The 14,684-nt window shown below is 44.5% G+C and overlaps 1 protein-coding gene across 1 annotated transcript; it reads right to left on the bottom strand.

Moving 5' to 3' along the window:
• Positions 1 to 3,948: 3,948 nt before the first annotated feature.
• Positions 3,949 to 13,701, bottom strand: LOC306962394 (protein NLRC3-like). The gene is given in 13 exon segments (XM_079555514.1): positions 3,949 to 4,827; positions 5,262 to 5,308; positions 5,500 to 5,667; positions 5,729 to 5,896; positions 8,651 to 8,818; positions 8,886 to 10,083; positions 10,086 to 10,568; positions 11,343 to 11,540; positions 11,643 to 11,739; positions 11,892 to 11,946; positions 12,325 to 12,408; positions 13,344 to 13,418; positions 13,489 to 13,701. Coding segments are annotated over 13 exon segments (3,387 nt in total). The 5' UTR covers positions 13,539 to 13,701; the 3' UTR covers positions 3,949 to 4,231.
• Positions 13,702 to 14,684: the final 983 nt, after the last annotated feature.

Here is a 14,684-nt window from a genome sequence, read left to right on the forward strand (position 1 = left end):
GCATTGTTGCACCCACGAAGAAATAATACATAGTCTTGTAAGAGAGACACGTTTTCAACTTTGATGACTGGCCAGGTAAGTACTTTGTGCATGTATGCATTTGTGAGTCTCGTTTCATTCCCAAAATGTTCATTTAATAATGTCTTTGCCTTTTCAAAGCCAACTTCAGGAGCCATGTGTAAACAAGACTGAATCAATTCCTTAGGACGCCCCCTTGTGTACCTTTTCAAAAAGTACAGACAGTCACCTTTGTTTGCACATTTATCTTCCACACAATGTTTAAACGCTTGGATGAATACTGTGAACTTGAGTGGATCTCCGTCAAAAATCAGGATGTCTCTGGCTGGAAGCTGTGCAGCATTTTGTTGTTGTATTAGCAGATCTGAAATGTCATTTTGCTTTTGGAGAAATTGAACCAGCAAACTATTATTTTGCTCTGGTAATTGTACAGGTGAGTTTGCAGGTAAGTTTTGAGTCCCTTGAATGTTTGGCTGGACAGTAGGAGCAAAAGTTTTTGTTTGCAGACTTTTTGGTTTGGTTGCAGGAGTTATTTCAACTTGAACAGGTTTGGTTTCAGTGGTAGAAGTGGTGATGATTTTCCTTGTCTTTGAAAGGTAGGAGTTCATGCCATCGCTGTATTTCTCCAGGACTGCAAGTTCGGCATCAGCAGCCTTAATTTCAGCCTCCAATTCCACCGTTTCAATTTTCTTCTTCATTTCCTCCTGTTGTGCTTCCCACTCCTGTTTTTCTTTTATTTCTTTAGCTTCACGCTCTTGTTTTTGCTGTATTGACATTTGTTGAAGTTTGTGTATTTCTTGTAATGCAAATGCAGTTTCTTTGGCAATTAAGGCTGCCCTTTTTGCCTCTGCTTGGACCCTTAAAGTTGAGGATCTGGTGGAGCGATTTGATTTTGAGGATTTGAAGCTCACATTAGATGCACTGTCCCCCGGTTTTATATCATAGTTTAAGTTCATGCTCATTTTGGCTGTATTCAGTATTCGTTGTACCCTTCAAATACTCTGTCACAGACTCAACACAGTCAGTAACACTTAGAAGTTTTGCTTTAAACCACACTTCATTTTTGTCTTTGTCAGAAGCAGGTAAAAACTCCAATAAACATTCATGTGCATCTTTGGCATCATTAACAAGAATTTCATATTGAGAAAAGATACCTTTGACTTCATCACATGACCCATTATCAGACATCAACTTATATATTTGTTCTTTAACATTAGCAGCTTTACTCAGAGATTTCCTTCTTTTTTCCAGTTCATCAATTTTGGCAAGAAGTGCTTTTTCTGTTAATTTAATCACTCTTTTGCTTTCAACAACCCCAGTTTTTTCACATACGTCATTGCCACCGTCAAACAAACGTGGCAACCCAATGTCACTCATTTTGCAATCAAAATTGAGTTACTTTATACAGTTCAAAACAAAAATGCAGGTATAGCTTTATAAACAAAATAGACCGACCCTTTAAATGTATACCTTTATAAATCAGTTTTTAATTTATTCTTCTTTGTTTTTAGTACAGTTCAGTCGTCTTCACCAATGCGCATTGGAATTACGTAAGCTTTTTTAATTTAGGCTCATTTAATTAATTGGTTTAGTTCGTGTGCACACATTTTATTCAATGGCCATTTATTTTATAACCGTAGCGCCTTTCGTACCTCAAATTTGAAGAACTTCGCGTAGGCTGCTGCAGGCGGCAGGCCAGACGCGTCCGCAGAATCTCCATAGCCCTCCAAGAACGATTTGCCGACTTGGTTCGGCTCTCCACACGTCTACTTCTTGGCCGCCCCAGGCACGACCTTGCCGACTCGGTTCGGCACCGTCCGTCCCTCCTCCGGCCCCGTTCACCGAGCTCCGTGGCCCACGAGAAAGATCCGACCCCGTGGCTCCGCGATCCGTATCCAGCGAAACCCAGCGCCTCCGTGGCTCCGTTTCGCTCTCCGTCTCCAGCGAGATGGCTCCTCTTCACGCACCAGGTAGACCCAGTCTGTCCCGGTGGCTCCGCCGCTGCGCCAAGCCCACCTCGGTCAACACGCTCCGTGGCTCCGGTAAGACCCAGTCCCCCAGCGTTTCACCACGAGCTTCTCGACACACCACGCCCGGTAGTTTACAGGTCGCGTAGGCTCTTTGCACCCAGTGCTTAGTCTGCCCGGTGGTCTTCAGCGTAGGCAGCGATAGGCGAGTGCCGTTTACTTCTCCAACATCACGATGAGAGTTGGTTTTGACATAATGTTGTGGCGCATTTTAAACGTTGGAAGAACGCGTGCGGGCTATGTGCAGGTGATTAAGTTTGGGTAATTTGATTAACACACAGCACACGCACGGTCAAAACCATTGGCCTCCGTTACACCACACCTGGTGCTGGATTGGCGCACCCTTTAACCTTTTTTGGGTTAGAGCCTCCCAGAGCGCCCTCTACCTGATTTGGCTCCACCATATAGTGACAAATAATACGGTGGTGGATCCGCCTGTACCAGCAGAGGGCGCCCTATCACGGTGACTCCGCCTCAGCGTGGTAGATCTGCCTCGGCTCCGGGCCTGCAGTGAACTATGATTGGAGAGTTTGACCCTGATTTTATTGAGTAAAACCTGGATGTTTTATTGGGGAAGTCGCTGCTCCTCCTTCAGTCGGTGACATCGGTGTCTCACTGTAAAAAGAAGATATTTCACACATTTCCTTTTCTGTAAATAATCCCATCCAAATATATACGAGGAAGACAAAGTGACCACACGTATTGCAGCTCATGTTATAAAAGTGCTCTCTACATGTCAGCTTTGTGCACTTTCCCCCATGAGCTTAGTGTGGACATCACGTGGTCAGAGGTGGTGGAGCGGGCAGAATATTTACTCAAGGAAAAGGAACGTTACTCAAGTAGCCTACAAGTCAAAAGTAGTGGCCCCAATAATGACTCAAGTAAGAGCAAAAAGTGTTACTTGAGTAACTGAGCTTGATTCAAGTTGTGACATAAATGATGAGAAACAAAACATGAAATAATGTGAAAATTGTAATATTTGTAAAGAAAGTGCCATAAAAGTCCAGTTACTTGAGTACATGTACTTGATGTAACTGAGTACTCCCTCCTCTGTTTTGGTTTTCCTGCGCCTGAACTTGTGGACAGTCACAGGAGGACAGGTCCCTGAAGTAACATGTCCACTGACTGTAAAGAAAACACTCACACATGTGACTGCATGTGTGAGTGTGACATGTGAGTCAGGAGGAAAGAGTCTGAGGAAAACAGTCACAACTGTTGAGAATCTGAAGAGCCACATCAACAAATGCACGAGATGAGATGAAAGAAAGGAGCCATGTGACTTTATGTTTACGTCTTTATTAAGTCACTCACACATTTGTGTTCTTCATAAATCAGGGTTTATACAGGCAGAAGCAACTCACATTTCAGGCTTTTTAATGCCCAAATACTAGATTTGAATGACACTAACGCAGAAAACAATCTGTGCAGATTTCGTTGAACATTTACAAACATTTCATCAAAGAAAAAGAACTGGACAAAACAGGGGAAACTGTTTTAGATTCAAACCATAACGTTGGTCTTTTTCATGAACTTATACGGTATATATTGTAGAGCAATGTCATCGTTTTCCAATAGATTTAGATTTAATGCCAGTTTGAGTCCAATTCATGCTTTTTAATGACATTTAAGGCCTTGATTTTGGCTAAATTCATTGACAGACTTTTAAACCCTGATTCAGGCAGAGAAACTAAAGAAACACATTGATCCAAAATGTTGTGATTGGAACAACAGTGTTGATGACTATAAGAGAATAGAAGTAATAAATGTATGTTTTGGTCGAATTAGAAGCATTTACAGCACCTTTAGGAGCATTGGAACAGAATCATCCGAAATGTTTATTTGACATATTATCTCTTTAGATGCAAAAGATGTTGACATGACTATAATACTGCAAGAAATGTTTGAGATGATTTGACTCTAAATAATCCTCATTTTGATGATGCCGTAGACGATATCCTTCATCTTTGAGAGTGCACCAGCTTCAGTTCATGTCAAATATGATCCAGTACGATTCTATTGACCAGCAGCATTTACCTCTGCATTTAAACTCTGAAATATGGAAGAAAATACAGGAGAAGAGCAGACTTTATAAACCCACAGTCCGAGAGAGACATTCAAATCATTCATTAAGAATAAAACCAAAGCAGAATGAGTCAGTCATCCAGGGGGCGCTGTGTCCTTCCTGTTTACACATTCACCAGAGACACAGACGCCCCAAACCATGTCAGTCCAAACCCTGGGAACAGAGGCTCAGTGAAGGAGCTGATGAAGGTGTGGAGGTGGGACAGTTTTCCATCAGAGCTGACGTCATAGAAGGACAGAGCTCCAGCCTCAGAGTCCAGGAACACACCCACTCGACCGGAGGCGATTAGAAAGGGCAAATATGCAACTTTGAACACAGTCAGTGTTGAGAGAAAATCTGACTGTTTTTTCTCATTGTGTAAGAAATAATTCTGTCCCCCCTGGATCCTCATCGTCCAGGACTGATCATTTTCTCCAAACCGACTGTCGCCTCCTCTCCGTCTGATTCCTCTGTAACTCACTGAGATATCAACCTCCTCTCCACTCCACTGCACCTCCCAGTAACAGCGTCCCCTCAGGCCGGAGGAGCTCAGGACCTGAGGACAGTTTGTGAATCTGTCCTCATGATCCGGACGCCCAAGTGAGGGCCAGCTTCTCCCCACAGACACAAGTGGGTGATTTCGTCTCACAGTCCGTTTGTCCTCTGACAGTTCGAGTCCTCTGTGAACTGTATTTGGGTCCAGAGTGAGTTCACAGTAATCTGAGAAACACAAACACAATAATGACTAAAGTGGAATATTGTTGGGGGTAGGCGCTCATAAGCTTTTGCTTCAGCCTTCTCCTTTTGAGCAAAATGTATGCTCAAATAAATAAATAAATAAAGAATATAAATGTCATCATCATCGTTAGATATGAACCATCTGAAGCCAAAATGAGGCACAAAATCAGTTTAACAGTAATTATCATAACCAGAAAAATAAACAAGAGCACAGCTGCGGGGACTGTTTCTCCGCCTAAACACTGATGAAACTAATGGTCACCTACTTAGCCACAGCTGCCCTTGGGCTGACTGATGGACACATTGGCGGACATTAGTGCAGTAAAGTCATGTGCTGAGGTGAAGATACAGACTTGTATCTGAGGCTGAACACTCGGAGGTGAGTGTTTCTCATGTTGTGAATAAATCAAACTCACATTTCCTCAGACCTGGGACCATCCACCGTTCTCCAGCAGGATCCAGCCTGAAACACACAAGTCCAGTTTACTGTCGACCAGAACCAACACCAGGACCAGGACCAGGACCAGGACCAGAACCAGAACCAGGACCAGAACCAGAACCAGGACCAGGACCAGGACCAGGACCAGGACCAGGACCAGGACTAGGACTAGGACTAGGACTAGGACCAGGGCCAGTGCCAGGGCCAGGCCTTACCTGAGCGTCTGCAGGGGCCCGTGTGGGGCCTGTAGAGCTGTCAGCAGCTCGGTGGAGGCTCCTGGATGGTTGTAGCTCAGGTCTAACTCTCTTAGATGGGAGGAGGCGGAGCTTAGAGCTGAGGCCAGAGAAGCCCCGCCCCTCTCTGTGACCAAACATCCAGACAGACTAAAGACACACAGCATTAGCCTCTGATGTGGACACAGACAGAGTCCTTCATGCGTCTCACCTGAGAGTCTCCAGTCTGCAGGGGGCGCTCTTCAGTCCCTCACACAGCAGCTCCACTCCTGAGTCCTGGAGGTCATTGTTACTGAGGTCCAGGTGAGTTAGACTGGAGGAGCTGAGGACTGAGGCCAGAGGAGCACAGACGCTCTGGGACAGACCACAGCCGCTCAGACTGAAGAAAAACAGTTTTCATTCATAGCCACAGTAGCAGATCAGAGACGCCTAAAAGCTCCAGTTTGACTAAACCAGGGATCTCCAACCAGTAGCTCAGGAGCTCTCTGTAGCTTTGGTGACAATGTTGGTGGGGACACTTAAACAATAATAATTAAAAAAAACAGGAAGAAAACGCTTTTTGTTGAAATTAAAGGTAGATAAAGCCAAGAAACATTTTACTTAACTTTAACTTTACTTAAAATACAAACTGTTGCTCTCGGGGACGAAGAACACACAGCTCTCCTTTTCTCCTGCACTTGACTTCTCAGTAAAACTAAGTGATGGAAAGAGAACAACAACTGTTTTGTTTTAAAACATCTGATCAAATTAAACTACAGACATCACGTGTTTCTACGTAAATGCGGCGCTCTTAAACAAGCTCCATAAACAAACTGTAAGCATTTGCAACCCGAAAATGCAAGTGTGGTGATGCTGGCACCTAATAATGAGACGTCGGACTAATGGCATGGCACCGTGTTGCTGACCGTCCTCTCTCCGAGCAATAACATGGCCACATCAGTGTTAAGCTTTTGTGAACGATCGCACAATGAGAAGATCTCCACATGTCCCCTACGCCCCTCACATCACAGTGGGAGCTGCGGGGCTTGAAAACACTCGAACGTCATCGGCTCGAAGACGTGCTGGCCTCTGCCCAGCCACTCGAGTTACTGTCCACAAATGTAAATGCTCAGCAAGGAAAAGGTGTGAAATATAGACTCATAAAGAGTGACACAGGAAATAGAGGTTTTTCTTATTACACTGCCCACAACAAACGAACTACAAAGACTTTTGCAATTGAAGTCTTTAGTGCCTCTTTCACATTCGATATGTATAAAGAAAATTGTACTTGCTTTAATTGATATTTGTTAAGTTTTCTAAAGATTGTAAATATTGTACTGTTTTTGAAACAGGGCACTCATGAAAAAGAGAGTCTCGTACTCATTGGGCCTTCCCTGTATAAATAAACAAATAACTAAAATATTGGTGGGGACATGTCAACACCAGTCCTTAAAGAGACTAGATGCAAGTTGGTCATTTTATACTCTGGACTGCCACCTCAGGTCATACGTGTGACTGCAGCTACTGTTATTAAGCTCGTGCATGACGGCACTTCGGACCCAAAGTAACACCTTTCTGAGTGACAGTGCAGGATTTTAGAGGCAGTTGTGGTGAACAGGTCTGAGATTCTACTTATTAGGACATGGCTGGAACATGTAGGGGAGGAAAATACATAATTTAACATTTTTAAACTCTGTATAGTCCCTTTAAGGAAATTGTTTTATTGATCTTTATTTAATCAGGATAGTCCCACTGAGATTAAGAATCTCTTTTTCAGGGGAGTCCTGGCCCCAGAGGGGAATCTATTGTACATGTTTTTAGTGGTAGGGGAAACCGGAGTACCCAGAGGAAACCTACGCAGGCACGGGGAGAACATGCAAACTCCACACAGAAGGTTGGAATCGAACCCAGGACCTTCTAGCTGTGAGGCATGAGCGCTAACCGCTGCGCCACTGTGCCGCCAATGGCCATGCATTAACCATACATGTCTTTGTATGTATTAAATGTATTTAAGTATAAGGACAAAACTGAAGTCATAAACTTGGCAACAATTTCTCTGGGATTAAATTTGGTCATACTGCAACGGATCATCATTGATCCGTTCGGATCAATATCTTCGGGGCAACACACACGTGATTCGCGGATTGATATATGGAAAAAAAAAGTTGTGCACAAGTTCAGTCCACACACAGCGTGGTCAAGGCGAGCGGAGGAACGGAGGAGCTTGAACGCGCCGTGTCATTTAAATGGGAACATTTTGGCTTCTCTGTCAAATTTAATGATGAAGGAAAGAGGTTGGATAGAGCGCACCGTAGTGATGGGTAGATGATACCTCAGTGTGTGTGTCACACACTTTTACACATTGTGTCACACTGTATCACAAAGTGTTGGTCGGCTTATAGGCGCCATCCGGTGGTGAAAAAGCAATGCAGCAGTGAGCCTGAAAAAGGGAACTCAACACTGACTGAGCTCAGTTATTCTCATTCACAAATATGAACCAAATCGTCAGGATTGAGCTGTTTAACCAGCTTTAGAAAGAGGAAAACTGCCCCGGAGAATAGAAACAAATGACTGAGAATTAATGAGAAGCATCAGTGATACAACCTTCAAAAAACAAGTCGCAGCGGGCATGGAGATGTGTATGTGGGGATGTGTATGTGGGAGTGTGCAGGTGCTCGAGTCTGGACATCAGCTGATTTCATCAGAGTGTGTGGGGTTGGGGCAGACTGGGCTTTTTTCGTTTACATTTTCACTTTGGCTTCTGTCCCACGGCCTCATGTAACAACAACCTGTAGGTACAATCCTATAGGCATATTGCTTGTTATTGAAATAACATTGACTACACAGTTAAGGTTTATAAATAAAGATCTTCTTTAGAATCTATTCAATTGTCCGTGATACATTTATATATATAATATAATATGCCTTTTGCTGTTCCAAAAAATGATCCGATCTGTGAGTTTTTTGATCCGTTACACCCCTAATTTTTACACAATTGCATTGCTCTCAATCGTTTTTGTCAAATCGAATAAATATAGCTCACCGGATAAAAAATGTTGGAGATCCCTGCCCACAACTAACACAGCTAATTCAATGAGAAACTAACTTCAGGAATAACAAATCTGTGCATTATATTAAAATATTGAATCAGAACCTGAGAGTCTCCAGTCTGCAGGGGGCGCTCTTCAGTCCCTCACACAGCAGCTCCACTCCTGAGTCCTGGAGGTCATTGTTACTGAGGTCCAGGTGAGTCAGACTGGAGGAGCTGAGGACTGAGGCCAGAGGAGCACAGACGCTCTGGGACAGACCACAGTGGCTCAGACTGAGGACAGAGAGGACTATCAGAGACTAGAGCCACGACACAAGTGTTAAACACAGTCTGGACTCACATGGCTTTGGTGGAGGCTTTGACGACCGGCAGCAGACCCAGGAGAGCCCTCTCTGTGGGACAGTATTTCCTGAGGTCAAACTCCTCCAGGACTGAGTCTGAGGACAGTAGGAGGAAGGACAGAGCAGACCACTGAGCAGGAGACATGTCTCTGTCAGAGAGACGTCCTGATCTCATGAACTTCTGTATCTCCTCCATCAGGCTGTGGTCGTTCAGTTCGTTCAGACAGTGGAACAGGTTCAGGCTCCTCTCTGCAGACAGACCCTCTTCATTCAGCTTCTGTTTGATGTACTTTACTGTCGCCTGATTGGTCCAGTCACTTCCTGTCTCAGTCAGCCGACCAGACAACAGCCTCTGATTGGTCGGCAGAGACAGCCCCAGGAGGAAGCGTAGGAACAGGTCCAGGTGTCCGTTTGGACTCTGTAAGGCCAGGTCCACAGCAGAGCGGTAGAAGGCCTCAGGGCTCTCAGAGGAGTGTGGTGATGACAGCAGGTTGACCCCAGAGCTGCAGAAGGTCTGGTGAACGTGAAGAGCAGCCAGAAACTCCTGCACACTCAGATGGATGAAGCAGTAGACCTTGTCCTGGTACAGACCTTGTTCTTCTCTAAAGACCTCTGTGAAGACTCCAGAGTAACGAGCGATCTCTGGAGCGTCCAGCCCACAATCACTCAGGTCACTCTTATAGAAGATCAGGTTTCCTTTCAGCAGCTGCTCAAAGGCCAGTTTTCCCAGAGACTGCACCATCTTTATAGTCTCTTTAGTCCAGTGAAGGTCTGCTCCTGTTCCCTCATGATACTTGATGTTCTTGACTTTGGCCTGGACCACCAGGAAGTGGGCGTACATCTCAGTCAGAGTCTTGGGCAGGTCTGGTTTCTCTGTTTGCTTCAGGAGCTTCTGTAAAACAGTGGAGAGGATCCAGCAGAAGACTGGGATGTAGCACATGATGTACAGGCTGCGGATGCCCTTGATGTGGGAGATGACGGCTGTGGCCTCGTCTGTGAACCTCTTCATGAAGTACTGCTCCTTCTGTGGGTCAGTGAACCCTCGCACCTCTGTCACCATGGAGACAAACTCATCAGGGATTTGATTGGCCGCTGCGGGGCGTGTGGTTATCCAGAGGTGAGCTGAGGGAAGCAGGTCCCCCCTGATGAGGTTCACCAGCAGCTCCTCCACTGAGGCGCTCTCTGTGGGCTCCGTCCGAACTTAAAGCTTCTGAGACTTTTGGTTTGACTGAAGAAGTGATGGATCAGCTCCACCAGGCTGAACTGTGAGCCTCGGAGCACATTGAGCTCTCTGAAAGTGAAGGGGAACAGCAGCTGGACGTCCTGGTGGGCTCTGCCTTCAGCCCAGTCCAGACTGAACTTCTGAGTCAGCACTGTTTTCCCCACACCAGCCACGCCCTTCGTCAGCAGTGTCCTGATTGGCTCTTCAGACTCTGGTCGTTGTTTAAACATGTCTTCACACGTGATGCTGGTCTCATCAGCGGCTGGTCTGGAGGCGGTCTCCATGTGTCTGACCTCGTGTTCCTGGTTGACCTCTGAGGCCCCGCCCTCTGTGATGTACAGCTCTGTGTAGATCTGCTTTAGGGGGGCGTGGTCTCCTGCTTTAGCCACGCCTTCACACAGATAACTGAACTTCTGCTGCAGACGACTCTTCAGTTCACTCTGAACTGGAGAAATGTGACCTGTAAGAAAACACATCAGACATAAGATCAGCAGATCGACTGTGACTAGAACCAGTGACTGAACAACGCGTTATACTGAGAACTGGAGTTATGTTGGATCTTTAAACATCAAAACACTTGCTAAATAGTTGGTGTGAGGTGAACTTTTGTTCAAATGGAAATTATCCAGCCTTCCATTTTCATCTGCTTTATTCGGGTCTAGGTAACAGTCTGAGCAGACATGCCCAGATACTTCCTCCAGCTGTTCTGGGGGGATCTTGAGGCGACACCAGGCCACAGAGACATCATCCTTCCAGTAAGTCCTGGGTCTTTCCATGGGCCTCCTCCCAATAGATATAAACTGTTTGCCCCAGTTTATATCTGTCCGTGTTGAAGAAACCTTCAGTTGTGTTAATTCCCTGTTTATTCCCATGAATTATTAACTAAATTTTCTGGGTCGTACTGTACCTCCAACCTTCGGTGTCATGAACAGAAGGTTGAAGGTGCCCACTGTCGTTGTGTCCTTGGGCCAGACACTTCACCCACCTTGCCTCCAGTGTCTGCGTACATTGGTGTATGAATGAGAGTGTGAATGGGTTACTGCTTCCTTGCTGTGAAGCGATTTGGGCCTGATGAAAATAGAAAAGCGCTTCAAAAGTTAAGACACTGCTCACAGAGACGCACAGTGAAGCTAAAATTCAGCATGATTTAAAAATTCTTCAAAAATTGTGTCAAAATCTTTCCAATAATCGCAGAGAGTAAAATCTGTTTAAAGCTTCATACAGAGCTTCTTACAGTTCTGCAGATGCTGGGCCAGATGCTCCTTCTTCATCCTCCTCAGGAAGTCCAGGGTGATGTTCAGCACAGCCTCTCTGCAGCTCCGCTCCTCCTCACTCTCTGATCTCCTCTCTGTGCTCCTCTCTCGGCTCTTCTCTAAGCTTCTCTCTGAGCTCCTCTCTGAGCTCCTCTCTGTGCTCCTCTCTTGGCTCCTCTCTGAGCTCCTCTTTGGGCTTCTCTCTGAGCTCCTCTCTGATCTCCTCTCTGATCTCCTCTCTGATCTCCTCTCTGGGCTCCTCTCTGGGCTCCTCTCTGAGCTCCTCTCTGGGCTCTTCTCTCGATGCTCTGAGGTCAGGAGCCTGTGGAATCTCTTCAGTTCCTCTTTGACAAAGGTCAGAACATCCTCCTCCAGTCGCTGTAACAGAAATAGAGCAATGAACCATCACGTAACACTGTGCCTGTACATCAGTGATCGTCTGAATGTTCAGTAAAAGGCAATAGATGAGTTTGAGACACATGAGGTCAGGACAGACAGAGGCCTGAGGAGAAGGAGGTTCTGGTACAGACCCTGAAAACAGCGTCCAGGTCACACTCCGCACTGAGACCCTCGAGGCGCTCATCTCTGTGGGATAAATATTAAAACTATGTCACACTCAACATCTGACATTGAGGCTGAAGATCAGTCACTTCACTGGAGGAAAATCAGATCGATATATTTATCATGAACTGTATTGTGGGTCATTGTGTATTAAGCTTTTTCTTTCTAAGCCAATCTTGCTTCTCTATTGTTTTTATTATAAACAAACTGGACAATTCTTATACTTTTCTCTTGTTTAAAGACAGACCTTTGTGTTTCCCATTAAGTGTGAATATTTGTTTCATATTTCAGCACTAGATACAACACATTGATTTATGTAATGTTCTTTATTGCTGTGTTTCAGGTGAGATCAGTTCATACTAAAACATTTGTCTCTAAATACAAAGAAACTGAAGGTCTTACCCTGAGTCTGGTCCTGGCTCCTCAAAGTCTGGAGGTTTATTTTTTGACCAATCACTTTTCAAAGACAGACCACTGCCTCCTGACCTGGAAAACAGCAGCACCGTCACAGCTTCACACAGAACGAAACAGGAACTCTGTGTATGATTGTCCAGAGGAAACAGGTCCAAACAAATGTTTGCTCCCCTCAGAGCATCGATCTGACCTGCCCTATTCTCAGCTGATCACTGCTAACCTGCCTGGCAGCGCCCCCTGTCGGCTGGCTGTGAATGAGATTAGCATAAAGTGGAGAAAGATTAAAACTGAGCCCACCATTACGGTTCATGGAAGGATTCTCTTTCTTGACAAAAATAGCTTCTTTTCACTCCTCGTTCGAACCAACGAGACTTCTACAACAGATACAGAACATGACTCAAGTCCGTTCATTGAAGATGGACAACTCCTGTACGACTGAGAGCTTGCACAGACGTCCAGTAGAAAGAATTTTCAGCAATATGGCAGGTCCGTGAATCCAGTCACTTCCGAACACTAATGAGGAAAAACATTTGGCAATCTTCACCTTGGAGATTTCTGACAAAAACTGCAACTCTCCCTTAGAGCCGCATTAGCTCCTGCCCTCCACCCGACACCACAACATTCTAGATCGTGAACACAAGCCATTATTAAGACCTTAGTTCTTCATATGTGTTGCTTTGTTGTTGGCTAGGTCTTTTATTGAGTCCATGCAGTTCTTTATTTCGATTTAAAGTACTTTTAAAATTGGTTTTGACTTTTTTTTTGGTTTGTGTGGTAGAAATAAATATTATTTTTTGGTTCAAAAATTATTGTGGTGGATCATTTTTGTGATAAGTAAGCAGCAACTTGTTTCCAAAATGCATTGGTTATAGAACATAACCAATAAAGAGCATAAAGATAAAGCATGAAGAAGAGGCAAAAACTGCATTTGGAATCAATATCTGTACATCAGGAGATGAGTAAGTTACTCGGATAATATGTTTGACATGTATAAGAGTGAGTCTTACTGTGAGCCTGTTTTTAGTCGTTCCCTGAAGAATAAAGGTTCATCTTTTGACCGGTTGCTCTTCATGGACACAGACCTGGAGAACAGGTTCAAAAACATTATCAAACAGAAACAAAGTGAGAAGTTCTTTATATAAAAACACTCACGGTGGATCAGTGCTGCCCCCTGGAGGCCGCTGCTGCTTACTTTGACTCATCCTGGATCAGGAGTGACTTTGCAGAATCAAATTAGGACAAAAACAAGAAATAAACATTCTCTTTAGTTTTTGGACAAATATCATTCAATTAAACAGAAGTTTGACCTCTGACCCGTCCCTCCTATTTAGACAATGACACACTTTTTCATTGGTAGAAAAGAGACATTTGTATAAAAGGCAGTAGGAAAAAATGGCTTGAAGGATATGGCCGTATATGTGTTGATCTGATGTCAGTCTGCATTAAAGTCATTCAAGTCTGTCCATCTTTGTCTGTTTTTGTACAACCTGTGTGATTTTATTGAATGCCGATTGTAAACAAGTGAATTTCTCCGTTGTGAGATCAATGAAGGATGATCTTATCTTTACATCACCAACTGTGTTCAAATATCTTTACAGACGGAGTTCAGTTTCATGCCTCACCTTTACCATCCGAACATCCTCTTTCTAACATATTGTTGGAGCTTTTTTCACTCCTGATTTAAAAACCATTGAGTTCATTGTGTTGATGCTTTTTTTATTATTATTATTAAGGATTGTGCTGTTGTTCTCAAATCTGGACTAAGACGAGGCCTAAATGTTTATTGCTTTATTATTCTGCTTTGCTTCATCATAATCTTGACTGCGGCTAAACTTTAATACATTTTACTGTTAATGGCCATCTTTTAGGCGATGGATTATCATTAGCACTGCATTAGGGCCTATTTCGTGTGGAAAACATTTCCCTACCGAAAGACTTACCGTTTTACTTACCAGGACTAAACCCGTCAACACTTGATTGAAAATGGAGCCAAATGGAGACAGAAGTGGTAAAGCATTTTCACAAACGGAGTGTAAAGAGTTTCAGGCCTCACCTCTGGATCCGAGCGCGTTATTCTGCTTTTCTGCTCTTCAGATCCTCCCAAACTGTGTCAACACCGCAGCCCGCAAACCTGACATGAACCAGCTGCTCCTCCAGCGACCACCGCCAGAGGGAGCCGTTTCTCAGCTTAACACCCAGACTATAATATACAGACATGACTGAGTGGGGGAAAAATGAGATCATTTATAACAGCATCAGTTCAACCACCAGTGACCAGATAAATGTAACATGATCCTATCAGTGTGTAGCCCCTCTCTCTCTGAGCACACACAGACCATTTCAGTCTG

This window comes from Gobius niger, assembly GCF_951799975.1.
Source record: "Gobius niger genome assembly, chromosome: 4".
In the NCBI taxonomy this organism is placed as follows: Eukaryota; Metazoa; Chordata; class Actinopteri; order Gobiiformes; family Gobiidae; genus Gobius; species Gobius niger.